The 13,414-nt window shown below is 46.0% G+C and overlaps 2 protein-coding genes across 3 annotated transcripts; one reads left to right on the forward strand and one right to left on the reverse strand.

Moving 5' to 3' along the window:
- Nucleotides 1-1,356: 1,356 nt before the first annotated feature.
- Nucleotides 1,357-4,538, reverse strand: LOC113204797 (galactose-1-phosphate uridylyltransferase). 2 transcript variants are annotated; one of them, XM_026420120.2, is made up of 7 exons: nt 4,299-4,538; nt 3,710-3,879; nt 3,404-3,609; nt 3,093-3,321; nt 2,795-3,011; nt 2,618-2,721; nt 1,357-2,536 (listed from the first exon to the last, which is right to left on the reverse strand). In XM_026420120.2, the coding sequence occupies exons 1-7, from the start codon at nt 4,318-4,320 to the stop codon at nt 2,531-2,533; spliced, it is 954 nt and encodes a 317-aa protein (XP_026275905.2). In that variant the 5' UTR covers nt 4,321-4,538; the 3' UTR covers nt 1,357-2,530. The 2 variants fall into 2 exon arrangements, with proteins under 2 accessions (XP_026275905.2, XP_026275897.2); XM_026420112.2 differs by having other exon boundaries at nt 2,613-2,721; nt 4,299-4,535.
- A 3,844-nt stretch (nt 4,539-8,382) lies between these two features.
- LOC113205246 (zinc carboxypeptidase-like) lies at nt 8,383-12,474 on the forward strand. The gene is made up of 10 exons (XM_026420788.2): nt 8,383-8,541; nt 8,673-8,876; nt 9,233-9,357; nt 9,471-9,561; nt 10,020-10,316; nt 11,190-11,277; nt 11,368-11,570; nt 11,649-11,733; nt 11,984-12,062; nt 12,211-12,474. The coding sequence occupies exons 1-10, from the start codon at nt 8,455-8,457 to the stop codon at nt 12,386-12,388; spliced, it is 1,437 nt and encodes a 478-aa protein (XP_026276573.2). The 5' UTR covers nt 8,383-8,454; the 3' UTR covers nt 12,389-12,474.
- Nucleotides 12,475-13,414: the final 940 nt, after the last annotated feature.

Consider the following 13,414-nt stretch of genomic DNA (forward strand, 5'->3'; position numbering starts at 1 on the left):
ACATTATTGTTCAGTTGCAGGTCAACTGCCATGATTGGAAAGAACACCTAATTGTATTTGATTTGAAGTGAGGAGTGTACAACATTTTATGTATTGTACCAAGGTTTTATCCTGTGTAGCTATAGTCTCGGCTGTAGTTCCGATGATTTTATCCCGTTTTCCTATGAGTTTCTTCAGAATACTCCTGTTTCTCATCTTAAGTTATTAAGTTGTTCCTGGATAATTGAAAGCTGTGTCAATTTTCATGTTAAAATGTTCCCCCTCTGAGGGAAACATAAAATTCCTGAGCTATTGTGAACATACATTTTCACTGGACTCTTCAGTGTCATGTGTATTCACCACATTTTGCAGATTGTGAAGCACATGTATGTAAATGGAAGTTCATTCGTAATTCCTTTGCTTGTGTGAAACATATGACAGTATTGTCAATCTGCAATTGTGACTTTTGTTTATGATTGTGTACATAAGTGTACCAATTTTGTGCATTATGTGGAATGACTGTTCCATCACCACTCCTGAATAATGTTGATTGTTGTATGGTTGGTATTTTACCACCATTGTCTATGTAGTAGTATATGATAGTTGTGGTTGGCCTTGTGTCACCATTGACAAATTACGCTTGGTGTTCTTGCCAAATTAGTGATGAAAAGAATGTCCTGTCTTTTCAGATATTGCATCAAAAGTAACAAGAGAGAAATGGTATCAAATGTGTCATTCTTTACATTCTCTATTATGCACAGACATGATTTGGAACGGAAAGAGAAAATATTTTTATGTTCTTAAGTCATAAGTAATCAATCAGTGTCCGTGAGACAATAAGTATGCAAGTGTCTTTGTTCTTCAGATAAAAAATAATTGATCACCCTCACAGGTTAAGAATAAATGATAGGATTTATTATGCTATGGGAAAGAGTGAGTAGAGTTAAGATGCAAAATAGAGGTGAAGTCAGTTCAATATTAATATCTCAAGGGGTAATTTGTTGTTTCCACTTATAGATGGTAAATTAAATGTGTTTATTATTTGCCACACACTTATATAAATCTAGCCAGTTACTGTATCAAGTGTGAAAAGTTCCTTATTAGTGTTACATTCGGCCATTTTTGTCTCTTAGACATGATCCATTCTTCATGCCTTGATTTAAGATGATATCCTTGTCAATTTATACTCGAGTCACTGCACCTTTCTGACTTCAAATCAGTCCTGACTCTGACAAACTCTAAGTTACCCCATGATCCTTTTGTGTCAAAAGAAGAAAATAAATCTTTATAAGTGTAGTGAGAAGCAAGCTGTGTTTTATGTCAGCTGACTATGGCTAAACCTACTGTTAGCTGTTAGTGCCCATGTTGTCACCTATGTTATGTTTTCTTTTTTTTTTTATCTATGATTGAAATTAGTGAATGATAAGATGAGAGTTTAGTTTCTAGGCTTGTGGTTCATATTTTTGATGGAACTGATAAAAATAGTTTTCTTAATAATAAAATTATTGTGTGTGTTAAAATGTTTAAGCAGGCAAAAGTATATATTGTATATTTGTCTCTTGATAGAGTCAGTGATTAAAAGAGTACTTCACATTGTATATGGATATTTTTATAAGGTCTTGTGAACAACATTTCTCAAACTCAAAACATGTAAATTGGCCATTACTATATCTGTCTGGACCTTCATTTTTACCCCTTAGGTTTTGCCAATGCATTGGCGAATTAGACAGATGACCAGTGAAAATGCACCTCATTGGCCAGTCTTCTGTAAAACAACCTCCCCTTGAAAAAAGGTTCATGACAATACTAATTCACAGCGTTTTGTTTTATCAGATTGTAATTTTTCTTTCTTTGTTTAGCATTTATTTTCCTTCACTGCCAAGTTGCCTCCTTTGTCCTCCTTCCCTTATTTAATTTACCGCAAACTTTCTTAGACTGATTCTTACTCACAGCTCACTTGTTATGTATGAGTAATTTGACTTCTTAATTCATGAAAAATGTACCATTCTATGTACTAAAACGCACAAATTACAGAAGAATGATGTCATATCTAGGAAATTGACTATTTTATCTACATCAATATGTGGATTTTCTTCAATATTATTCTAGGTATGTGGATGCTGGGGAAGTTTCTCAATTTTTAAATTTCTTTGTTAATTTACACTTATGATGAAATAATTACTTCTGTTTGTAAATTACTTACTTTCCTCAGTGTTACTGTCTTTGCAATCTGGGCTCTTTCTAGTAATCACACAAGTCAAGGGATTCAAAGTATATGTGTAATCATGAATAAATAATGATTCATGAGTATACCTATGTAAGAAAAGCATGTTGGTCTGAAAATAAAGCTACATTAAACTTCCAACTTTGTTTGCCACTCCGTAGATAGCAACTTTACATTGTTTGAAAATTATCGCTTTGTCAGTTTTCACTGCCTTCATAGGAAAGATGACACAATGCCTAGTTTTGCTTGTAGTGAGTATCTGGTAGCAAGCGCAAACGATCTGCTGCTTGCTCAGCCGTCAAATCTCTTTGACATTGCGCCAACATCTCATACCTGTAATTAAAATTTAATCAAAATTGTGTTGTATTGGTTTACAAAAATTTGAAATGGTTAGCTGGACAAAACATACCCCACCATAAATTTCTTAACTGAAGCAGAACGCAGAAGTGGTGGGTAGTAGATTCCATGGAAAACCCAATGACTCATATCATCCTTTGCATATTTTCCCGTAGGAGCTCCTATAAAACAAAACCGTTTGCAATGGTTCTGCAGCCTAAAACAAAATACTACGGAATTAAGCACCAGTATTACCATGCCAACCCATTGAATATGGAAAATTTGTCTGGAACAAGTTGTCGTATTTGGAAGTAATCCGCTTCATGATATCAGCTAAAGAATTACGTTGGTCGGAGCTTAGGTCAGTAAACCTTAACACATGCACTTTAGGGATCACCATTGTTTCAAAGGGCCAAACTGCCCAGTATGGCACAACGACAACCCAGTGCTCATTTTCCACAACAAGCCTTTCCTATACAAAAAAAATAAATACTTGATAACTAAAGAAAACTTATTGCCACAGTGAAAGAAAGTCAAGGAAAGCTGTGCAGACCTTTTTTTCACATTCTTTCTTGACATAATCCATTAGCAATGGTCTTCCATGTTCAAGGAAATATGAACGTTGGGTTTCATTTTTCACTTGGGCTTCATTAGGGATATATGAGGAAGCCCAAATTTGACAGTGAGGGTGAGGATTTGAACAGCCCATAATGGCGCCCTTGTTTTCAAAAATTTGAACCCATTCAAATTTTTGTCCAAGTTCTTCTTGCTGCTCAATCCACCTGATGGATTACAATGTGTCAGCTACTGTCATAGTGGTAGTTATTAACACAGTTAAGTATAATTTTCAAACAAGATTCCAACCTGTCAATGACACTTCTAATTTCATCCCTTGTCATTAAGGGTACTGTTATGTTAGATTTTGGATGAAAACACATAACACGACAAGTTCCACGAGCCTCCTGCATTCGGAATAGAGGATCCTGTGTGTTGGGTGGAGAAGGTACATCCTCAAGGAGAGCAGGGAAGTCATTTTGGAAAACAAATGTTGAGTCGTAAACAGGATTGGTCTGGCAAAATAAAAAAGGGTTGAAAGAGAATTGATTGAAATGTCTGCTCTTTCAAAAAGGCATGTGCTTGGGCATGTATTGAGCCGGAATGAATTCTTACTTCACCGTTTGATCTTTTTACCCCTGGACATAGTGGATTTTTAGGATCAAATTCTGGTATTTCTTCATCCGAGGTCTTTTCAACCTGTCCACTCCATGGTCGTTTCATACGATGTGGGGATACTAGCACCCATTCCCCTCTCAGAGGGTTCCAGCGTAAATGTTGGTGATCTGATAAACATAAATAAAATACTCTAAAACTAAAAACATTGCCCTGGGAAAAGCGTAAGTGGCAAGGGTTTTCAATTTGCCCTGAGGACACTTTAAGATTGATTCTGAAAGAGCAATGAATCGGTCATCTTAAGTGAAGAATAGGGACTGAAGTAGTCATTTGTGGGCATGCACTTTGTATTTTTTGTGAAGTAAGGTCTACAAGTCCTTGCCGGGGACACATTCAACTTGCACAATAGACAACCTCACAGCAGCATGAAGGCTGTCTCAGAATTTCAACAGATTTGTCGTCTCATATCCTTCAACGCCACTTTGCCTACCACCTAAATGCCCTTTAAAGCAATACTACACACTTCTGCCCCTTAATATTTTTTTCTGGAGAGGAGTCATTATTTTAAGAATGTTTTCAATTCGCTTACCAGTGGGATTAAATGATGCCATATTATTATAATAATAATAATGAAAGTTCCTGTTTACAGTCAGCAGAGTGCGAGCTGTGGGTAGCAATGCACCATGCACCTGCCAGCGAACGATAGGCGACACTGGCACCGTCAACAAGATAAGCTTTTCCTTGATATCTCAGCTGCTTTCAAGGTCACGCCCACACACATAAATTGGTCTCCCGACGTGTTCTGCGCCTGCGTACTGATTGAGCGACCATTCCCTCTGGACATGGATAATGACGTAAACTCATTAGAAGGGGCCGGGGGGGGGGGGGGGGGGGAAAGGGGGAAGGGGGGGGGGGGGGGGGGGGTGCATACGGGATACGTGGGTGGTGAGTTGCCTACCCAATAGGCGTTAGATAACGTGCACTTCATAGCAAATCTCGCCTCCGAGTAGCAGAGATCAGCATGCTCTGCGTGAATAACAACAACAGCGACATGAACAAGTCTGGATGTCCGAATGAGTAAAATAAAAAGAAGACGACGCATTGTGAGGCTGTCAGTGCCGAGGTCAGCACTCCCTTCTTGGCTCTTGATACGTCGATGCCCCACGTCTCCCGTTGGCGATACCCCATAGCCGACAGCCTTGCGTTCATTCGTTGGGAAGAGACTCCAGGTGCGCGCACGCACACAAGCGCGCGCACACACACACACAAAAACACACAATAGTATCTTCAACTTTGATGAGGGTTATTAAAGAAAGTTGCCTATCAAGCTTTTACTATTCTAATTACTCACTGTTTTAGCATATGATGAGCTACGCAGTATCAGTAGGTAAGACTATAGTTAAGTTAAAAGTTCACCAGTTAAAGCGTTAAAGTTGTAGTTCGCTAGTTAAACCACAAGGCGACACAAGGGGCGAACAGATCAAACAAACGCAGGTTCCCAAGAGAATTTTTTCCCACGAATCGACGCTTACTTATGCTGTTTGTAGTTAGTTCGTAGGCGGAAAGAGAAAAGAGGGAAGAGGAGGAGGTGTATATGTAGACAGATGACAGACTTTCGAGGGAGAGGAAGAAGGAAAGTGTGAGATATCTTTTCGAAGAGAGCAGCAGAAGCGCGGATTTGGTGAGGGGAAGAGGGAGGGGGTAGAATGGTCCTTCATGAGGTAGACGGGTCGGCGCGCTCGCGCTCAACTTTCAGATTGCGAGGATTGTATATCGTCATGATTTATTCACGCTCAGTCATTATCAAATCCTCCAGGCGAACTAATGCATCAGCGGAGGGGCTCAAAGAAGACACGCACTTTCGAAAAGGGCCGCCCAGCCGCCTCAGTGGGACCGCCTCTCCAGCTCCTCCTTCCTCTCACCTTTGCCCCCCCCCCCTGCCCCCGTCACACCCCACTCCTCAGACTCGCGGGGGGAAACTTCTCGGGCTGTTCTTTCAAACCTATATTCATTTGCATACGCCTTTCATTCATCAAGTGCAGAAATCTCGAAAAATAAAAATGGACGTGGGGGAGGGGGATGGTGGAGAGAAGGGGAGAGAAGAGGAAAAGTGTTCTGAAAAGGGCGCCGGCGACTTATATACACGACGGTGGGGGAGGAAAGGGGAGGGACGCAGAGAAAATAGGTGGAAAAGGAAAGACATGGAAATTGTGTGAACATAAAGGAAAGCGAAGCAGGGTGGAAATCAAAGGGACAGCGGCAAAAATATTGCCATATAAATAAACTCATGGTATTTTTGTTGGGTCCTCGGGGAGGAGGGAGGGGTCGGTGCCGACCGTCGGCCCGGAGGCAGCCTTTGTTTAAAATGCATAAACAAGCGCGAACACACAAGCAAAATTTTGACAGATTGTTAAGTCAGCAAAATGAGCCAGGTCGGCGGGAAAAAAAGGAGGGGTGAGATTGATTACAAGTCCTGCGTCGAGAATAGAAAGTGTAAAACTACCTGATTTATTTATGGCCTTAGATATCCGTTGGATGAGGTGGAAACGCAGTTTGCTTATTTGTTGTTAGGTAGTACGATAAGTGCTGCTTTCCTAAGCTTGACCAGCTGGTCCCACGTAATTTGTTTTCTTCTCTGGTACGCAAGTAATTCTACTCCCGATCCGGAACGATTGTAAGAGAGAGAGAGAGAGAGGCAGCATGCATGCGCTCACACGGTGGTGTACAGAGATCTCTCTCACCCTGCCTGCACCCCTCGTTTCCTCGTATCACAGGTACCTAGAGTGGTGGACTGTGTCGTGCGGCTGGCGAGTGCAACTCGGGGCGAACCCGCGGATAGGACCCAGGGCGATACTACCCTCGCCTCGGCCGAGCCGGACTTCCCCGGGCGGCAGTCGTCAGTAGTCGGATGGCTCCAGCTCGGTCAGGTCCATTGTGGTCCACTGCGGAGAGCAAGGTAGGGTAGTCAACGATGAGAAAGGTATACCCGTCTGGGACCGTCAGTGCCAAACATCGCATGAAACATAAGTACCACTAACTCGCGTGTAAGTTTGAATCTGAACCACCGCATAAACTGTTTCGCCCTCTGAAACGTGCCCCCTCCCACCCCCAACGGAAAATCATGTTTCAAAACTATTTTGACAGTCTTTTGTTGGGAAATTCTGACTTTTATGGTGAGTGCGGGTGGACTGAGTGCTGCTGATAGTACACTGCGTGGGGCGGTGTACCCGGGGGCGCTCCCGGACCCCTGCTCCGCCCTGCTCCGCCTGCTCCAGGCTGCGGGATGTGGCCGCGCGCAGCGGGGGCCGCGCCATGGCCGGCGCTCCCGGGAGAACCACATTTCAATATCATGCAACCCCCTCATGCGTGTAGAATGCGTGCGTGGGCATGCACGTGCACACGTGTAAGCGCGCGTGCGCCTGTGAGTGTGTGTGTGTGTGTGTGTGTGTAGGGGGGGGGGTTGTATGGTGTACGAGTGTGTTTGTGTGGCACGTCCCGACATGCGCTTCACATTTATTCCCTGTGTGCCGGTGATCACAGGCGACTACGTGTGTGTGTGTGTGGGTGCGGATAGGGAGGGGGAGGGGATGCGAGTGAAAGGGGGGTCGGGGTATCGAAGTTGGGGCGGGGGTGCGATGCGTACAGCGTGGCTGTGAATGGCCTGAAAGGGGAAGGGGTGGAGGAGACACAAGGGCCCCTCAGCGCGCGCGCGCGCGCGCGTGTATGTGTGTGTGTGTGTGTGTGTATGTGTGTGTGTGTGTGTGTGTGTTTCGTAACGCGTCGAGCACGTGGCGCGTTTTCACCTGGGCGCCCACGATTCGCGCGCAGCAGCGACCGCTTTTGTGCCTGCAGCTAGACTTGGGGCGCCTCCGAAAGCGCAGGCGGGCGCAGTCCCGTTGGCCCCAGCTCGCGCGCTTGCACGGGCGGCGGAGCGACTCGGAGGCGGTCCGCCAGCAACCCCTGCGCATTGGCAGCCTGCAACGCACTCACGCGGCTGAAAAGGGTACTCCAACCCGAGCCAACCGCCTCTACAGTGGGGGGCGGGCCGGGGCGGGATAGTTAGTGGGGCCCGGCAAAAACTGCTGGAACTCAACGCGTGTATTTCCCAACTCAAAATTCGTTAAAAATACATGGTCAAAAGTGAAAAAAACAAAAGCCAACCTTTGAAACCACGAGGTTCTGCGCTGCGTTCAGTCAGGTAGGTTGCATATTCCAACCCATCGCCTTTCACCACTTTTTCTTTCCCAGGTTGTTCCCAGGCGCGTATTAAGGCCCGTCTGACAGGGGGGGGGGCACTGTCGGTTGCCTGCCTCTGCCTACTATACACGGGTTTGTTGCACAGATTGCCTACCTTCCGGGCCACTCACAAGAGATGACAGAGGGCCCTCGGGGTCCGAGCGTGGTTGTTCCGATGTGCCGATATACCATACGAGGCGCCAAAGACGTCGCCGGCGTCCTTAAGTTATCACGTGATACGAACGCGTCACACACATGATAGAAAAGAGTTCCTACACAGTTCCCTGTGCATGTGAAGGCAAGGACAACTTGAAATAATTTGATCCGCTAAATCTGAAACAAAATGCAAACCTTGTGCCAAATATTGCGCCTAAAGTTGCGATGAAAAAATACTAAAAATAACATTTAAAGCGTCATTTCACCAAAATGTGAGGGGAATATTGAATAAGAGTACAGAGCAGTGTACGCTACCTCTGGCGCCACTATCTCAGGTAATTGAGTGGCTAGCAATGGATAAGAAGACGCACTGCGGTGAACGCCAGAGACTCACTTTCCCTGTAGCAATCAACACGTCTGCCCGTCCGCCCTCTCTACTGGTGAGAGTACTAGTCGCCCAGCTGGCCAAAATTTTTGAACTATTCTTTTTAGACTGCTAAATTTTTACCACCCTTTGGCGTTAAGTGTTCGTATTTTTTTGCACGTTCGATTTCAAAAATTGTTTGAATAGCCACGTAAACTTTGGCGGACGCTGAGACTGCTGCCGCTGGCCGCAAGCATGCTGTTCCTCACCGCCGTGCTGGCCGCCCTCGCGGTGACCGCCCTGGGCCACACGGACACCGACCACCTCGCCGGTCACACCGTCCTGCAGATCACCCCCAGCACCCAGGAGCAGAAGAGCGCCCTGCACGAGTACCTGGACAAGCATCCCATGGTAACGAGTCTCTCCCACTCAAACCGCACTGTTATGTCCAAACACCGTGCCATCACGTTAAGTCAGAAACGTAAATTGTGTCATGATGCCCTACAATGACACGTCAGATACGTGACTACGTACTGCATTTTCCTCGCTCTCTCGTCGCAGGCTGCATGCCATTGCAGATACGTCATGTCACGCTATAACGAATGTCACACCAGTATTCTGAATTTTTAACAACATGACCGAGCCAAAGTGTTTGAACAACAACAGCAGGCTATCAGTTTATCTTTGCTTATAAACAAATTGAAATGTGTGATCGCCCAGAAGGCGCATACTCCCTACATAGCGGACGATATTGTCTCTGCCCGTAGCTCGACCTGTGGCGTGAGGGACTCCCCGTAGAGGTCAGCGTGTCGCCCGAGCAGCGCCAAGAGCTCGTCCGCTTTCTCGACGGCCGAGGCATCGAGCACGGGGAAGTTATCAGTGATTTACACAGGTGCGAAAAACGTTTCTTCCTTGTAGATTAAAACATGACGTATCATCATCGGCCCTATTTTTTCTCACAAAATTAAACCAATAATCCAAACCTTTCATCAATTTATCTTCCAGTTTAATTAAAAATCAGACGCTACAAGCTTCCCTCACTCTGACGGCTGACGACGAGCCCCTCAACTGGAAAAAGTACTACCCTCTAGAGAAGGTATCACATCACAATAATGGAATAGGGTATTGGTCTACAGCGCTGAACGGAAGTAGAAGAACAAAAAAGGAAGGTGGAAAGGCACCCGCACTCCTCCCCGCCTGCCCCTCACATCTCCCAGGGTGCACCCCCACTCCACCCAGTAGAGGAGAGGGGGACAGAGCGGGTCCTTTCCACCTTCCGTTTTTGTTCTTCTTCTTCCGCGCTGTAGACCAATGCCCTGTAGGAATGGGTTTTCGCTACCAGTCAGTACATTGAGGCTGAGGTATTGCAGCAACGTGGGCTGCACACAGCTTCGTAGACTTGCTTCTTTATGACTTAACTTAATCGACTCACATTATCCAAAAATCTCGAAAGTTTTAGTTTGTCAGTAACTGTATTTTTACTTTTTCGGAAACTTTTCCTACATTGACTGATAATATTTTTCTACAAAGTCTAACGAATCGAGCTCATTGCAGATCTACAAGTGGATGGATGACCTGCAGAAGAACAACCCTGATACCGTGAGGGTCCACACTATCGGCAAATCTTACGAGGGTTTAGACATGAAGGGAGTCGTCATCACGTTCGCTCCCGACCAGCCGGTGGTCATGCTCGAGTCAGGCATCCACGCCCGCGAGTGGATCGCCCCCGCCGCCGCCACCTACTTCATCGACCGGATCCTCAACAGTGATGAAAACGATATAGTCAGGAAGTTCGAGTGGCACATGTTCCCCTGCGTCAACCCAGACGGCTACGTCTACACCTGGACCAAGGTGGGAAGCACCGTCCTTGCGTTTTTGTTGCCTATCGCATACGCTTGTTACGCTGTGAATTCCTTGCAAACAAATGGGTTACATTACAAACTTAGCTGAGAAGAAACTGACTGCTTCACATCGGCTCCACATCTCTAAACATTTTGTTTCTGTAATGCTTTTGCAACTTCGTAAACAAATCGCTTTAGAAACAAATTTGTCCGCAATGCTCATCACTTCAACGCATTACAATGAAACTGGAACTTTCATAACGCTTTTAAAAAAATTGTTCCCCAGGTTTTAACAGTGCTAGTAGGGGTCAGTAGAACAGAATTTGAGATGTGGGGCGAAAGGATGCAGCAGCACACGTTATAAACTTCAAATATTCATACCCCAAAAATAAATTCGTCATTAAAGAGAAAACGCAAAAACGCTGCTATGATTCGCATACAGTTACGCCAGTGTTTGCCAATAAGCGCGTGTTGCGGATAAAGAAAAACAAATAAAGGTGGCCGTGTCTATCTGTCGCAGTTTCCAGTTTGGCTGCAGAGAATAAATAGTACACTGAAAAAAGAATTAGTCGTCGGAACTAACAATTTACTTAACGAAGGGATGACAACATCTGAAATTCTCTGTACAAGCTAATAATTACAGCTGCTTGAGATAGCAGTTTCTACAGCAAAGCTTGGTTGCAAAGGTCCAACCGGTTCTGTCTGACAACCAAAACACCAAAAATGAGTTTTCAGAACGAACCAAAGTATTAGCCACCACAGCTAATTATTGGTCTACCTCTAAATTTATTTATCCCCAAATTTAGTTCTGACAGCTACGTTTTTGTGTGTTTAAAAGCTAGAGAAGTAGCCAATTCATAATTTGTTTCGGCTGTGTCCGCAGAACCGCAGCTGGCGAAAAACTCGTAGTACAAATTGGCTCATCTTTAAGGGTGTGGACGCCAATCGGAACTGGCCTTTCCACTGGCAGGGTAAGCTCTTCATTGAAAGTCAATGAAGACTATTCAACCGACCAATAAAAGCCACAGTTACCACATCACTTGTTCCATATGGTCTTGCAGACGTCGGTACCAACAACATCGTCTACTCCGAACACTACGCGGGGCCCCACGCCGAGTCCGAGGCGGAGACGAGCAATCTCAGAAAGTACGTGGACATTCTGGCGCCACGGATGCGCCTCTACCTCGCGCTGCACGCCTACGGCCAGATGCTGATGTTCCCCTGGTCTTACACCAAGAACCCCACAACGAGACACGCCCATCTGGTACGGTCATGATGACTCCTCAAAATACGTGTGTGATCACGTGGACGCCTAATGAGTATTCTTTCTGCCGGTATTCAGAACGAGATAGCCGCGAAGGCGGCCGAAGCCGTTAAAGCAAAGAACGGGGTGACTTACAAATACGGAGGTATCGCCGAGACCATTTGTGAGTACAGAGTAAAACCTCTGCCGTTCAGAAAAATATACCAACATCTGAGAGCAGTACGGAAATAGTTATTCGTCTAAAGCACGGCTCTATTTGGCATGGAGAGGAGGCCTAACATTTTGGTTTTCACAGGGCCATTATTTTTTAATTTAAAGTGGAGCTATACAAAAGAGCTGTGAAGGGCAGATAACGCTGCCAAGAGAGTGTTTTTTTTGTAGAGATGAATTATTTAGTTCTGTTATGTCTGCAGACATAGCCACGGGCAGCTCTATTGACTACGTGTACAGCAAATGCGTGCCATACACCTACGTGTTCGAGATGCGACCAGAGTAAGCCATCTGTCATACATTTCACTAACAACAAATTGACTTTCGATGAAATTATGAAGGAAAAATGTCGGTTTTGTCATCAATTCGTCGTCTGGTGCGCCAGACAGTATATTTAATTACACTAACATGCAACTGACTCTCCACACAGGTTCTCCTCAAAGGACACTGGCGAGGACGCCGGTAACCACGGCCAGCAGGGCTTCATCCTCCCCGACGACCAGATCGAGGACACGGCCGCCGAGGTCTGGGCCGGCACGCTCGTCCTCCTGCAGGAGGTGGACAAGTACCCGAGCGGCAACAACCCCAAACTATGCCCCGACCTTTAGCCACTGCTCAAGAATACTGCATTGGAAATCTAACAGTGTGTACGCAGAAGGTGTCTTGATCTAGAATCATAAATCATTTCACTATACGCGCAGTTATATATTCTTTTGGAACTAGTTAGCGAACTTTTTCGCTAAATGATGGCGATATTGGCAAACGCCATGCGGACCCTGGCCCAAGAGTGCTTCAAACACAACCATTAGAGGACGTCATGATCGCGATACTCCGCATCACGTCCTGTCTTCTCTACTTCCAACTGAAACAGTCAAAGTTGGTCCGTAGCAGAAGCCTCGGCAGCAGCAAATGGATGTCCCCCACCCCCGACACACACTCGGGCGCCTGGGGCGGAGAGACGACTCTGTGTACGACAGAAAAGAAAGGGCGCCGCGGAGGGTCATAAGTGATGAGTGCGAAGTTTGGACGCGGCCGTGCGTATGGCCGGGGCCTAGCGTGGCGAGGCGGGGTGGGGTGAGGCGGGGCGGGTGAGCAGGCGCCGAGAGGGCGGCGGTAGATTGGTCGGCATAAGGAGATGAGTGATAGCTGCCTCAGGACCCTCCTTAAGACCCTCCGTGTGTGTGAGTGCGTGCGTGTGTGTGAGTGTGTGTTATTAGATGAAGAAGACAATAACGGAAATGGAGCAAGCGGGCGACATAACGTAGTTTTCCCTTCTCCTTCTTTCCTGTCGTCTCTCTTCTCCCCTCTGTGTCTCCTCCTTTAGGAACACCCTCCCTCATCCCTTCTCGTCGGGCTGCGCCCCCCCTTTCTCTCTATCTCTCTCTCTCTCTTCCCCCCCCCCTCTCGTGTGCCGGCGTGTCCAGTTCATGACGAGGCTCAACACGTACTCACGCACAGGGCCCTTCCGGGAGGCAATTAAAAAGCAACTTCTTCAAAGGGAAAGAAAGAAGCGTTAAAAGAAACTAATTAGAGCAGACAACAACAAAGCCACTGCACGACCCGCTCTAGGACAGGGACAGTGACACAGGAACAACGAGAGAGAGAGAGAGAGAGAGAGAGAGAGAGAGAGAGAG

Source organism: Frankliniella occidentalis, unplaced genomic scaffold (assembly GCF_000697945.3).
Source record: "Frankliniella occidentalis isolate FOCC.00 unplaced genomic scaffold, Focc_3.1 Scaffold15, whole genome shotgun sequence".
In the NCBI taxonomy this organism is placed as follows: Eukaryota; Metazoa; Arthropoda; class Insecta; order Thysanoptera; family Thripidae; genus Frankliniella; species Frankliniella occidentalis.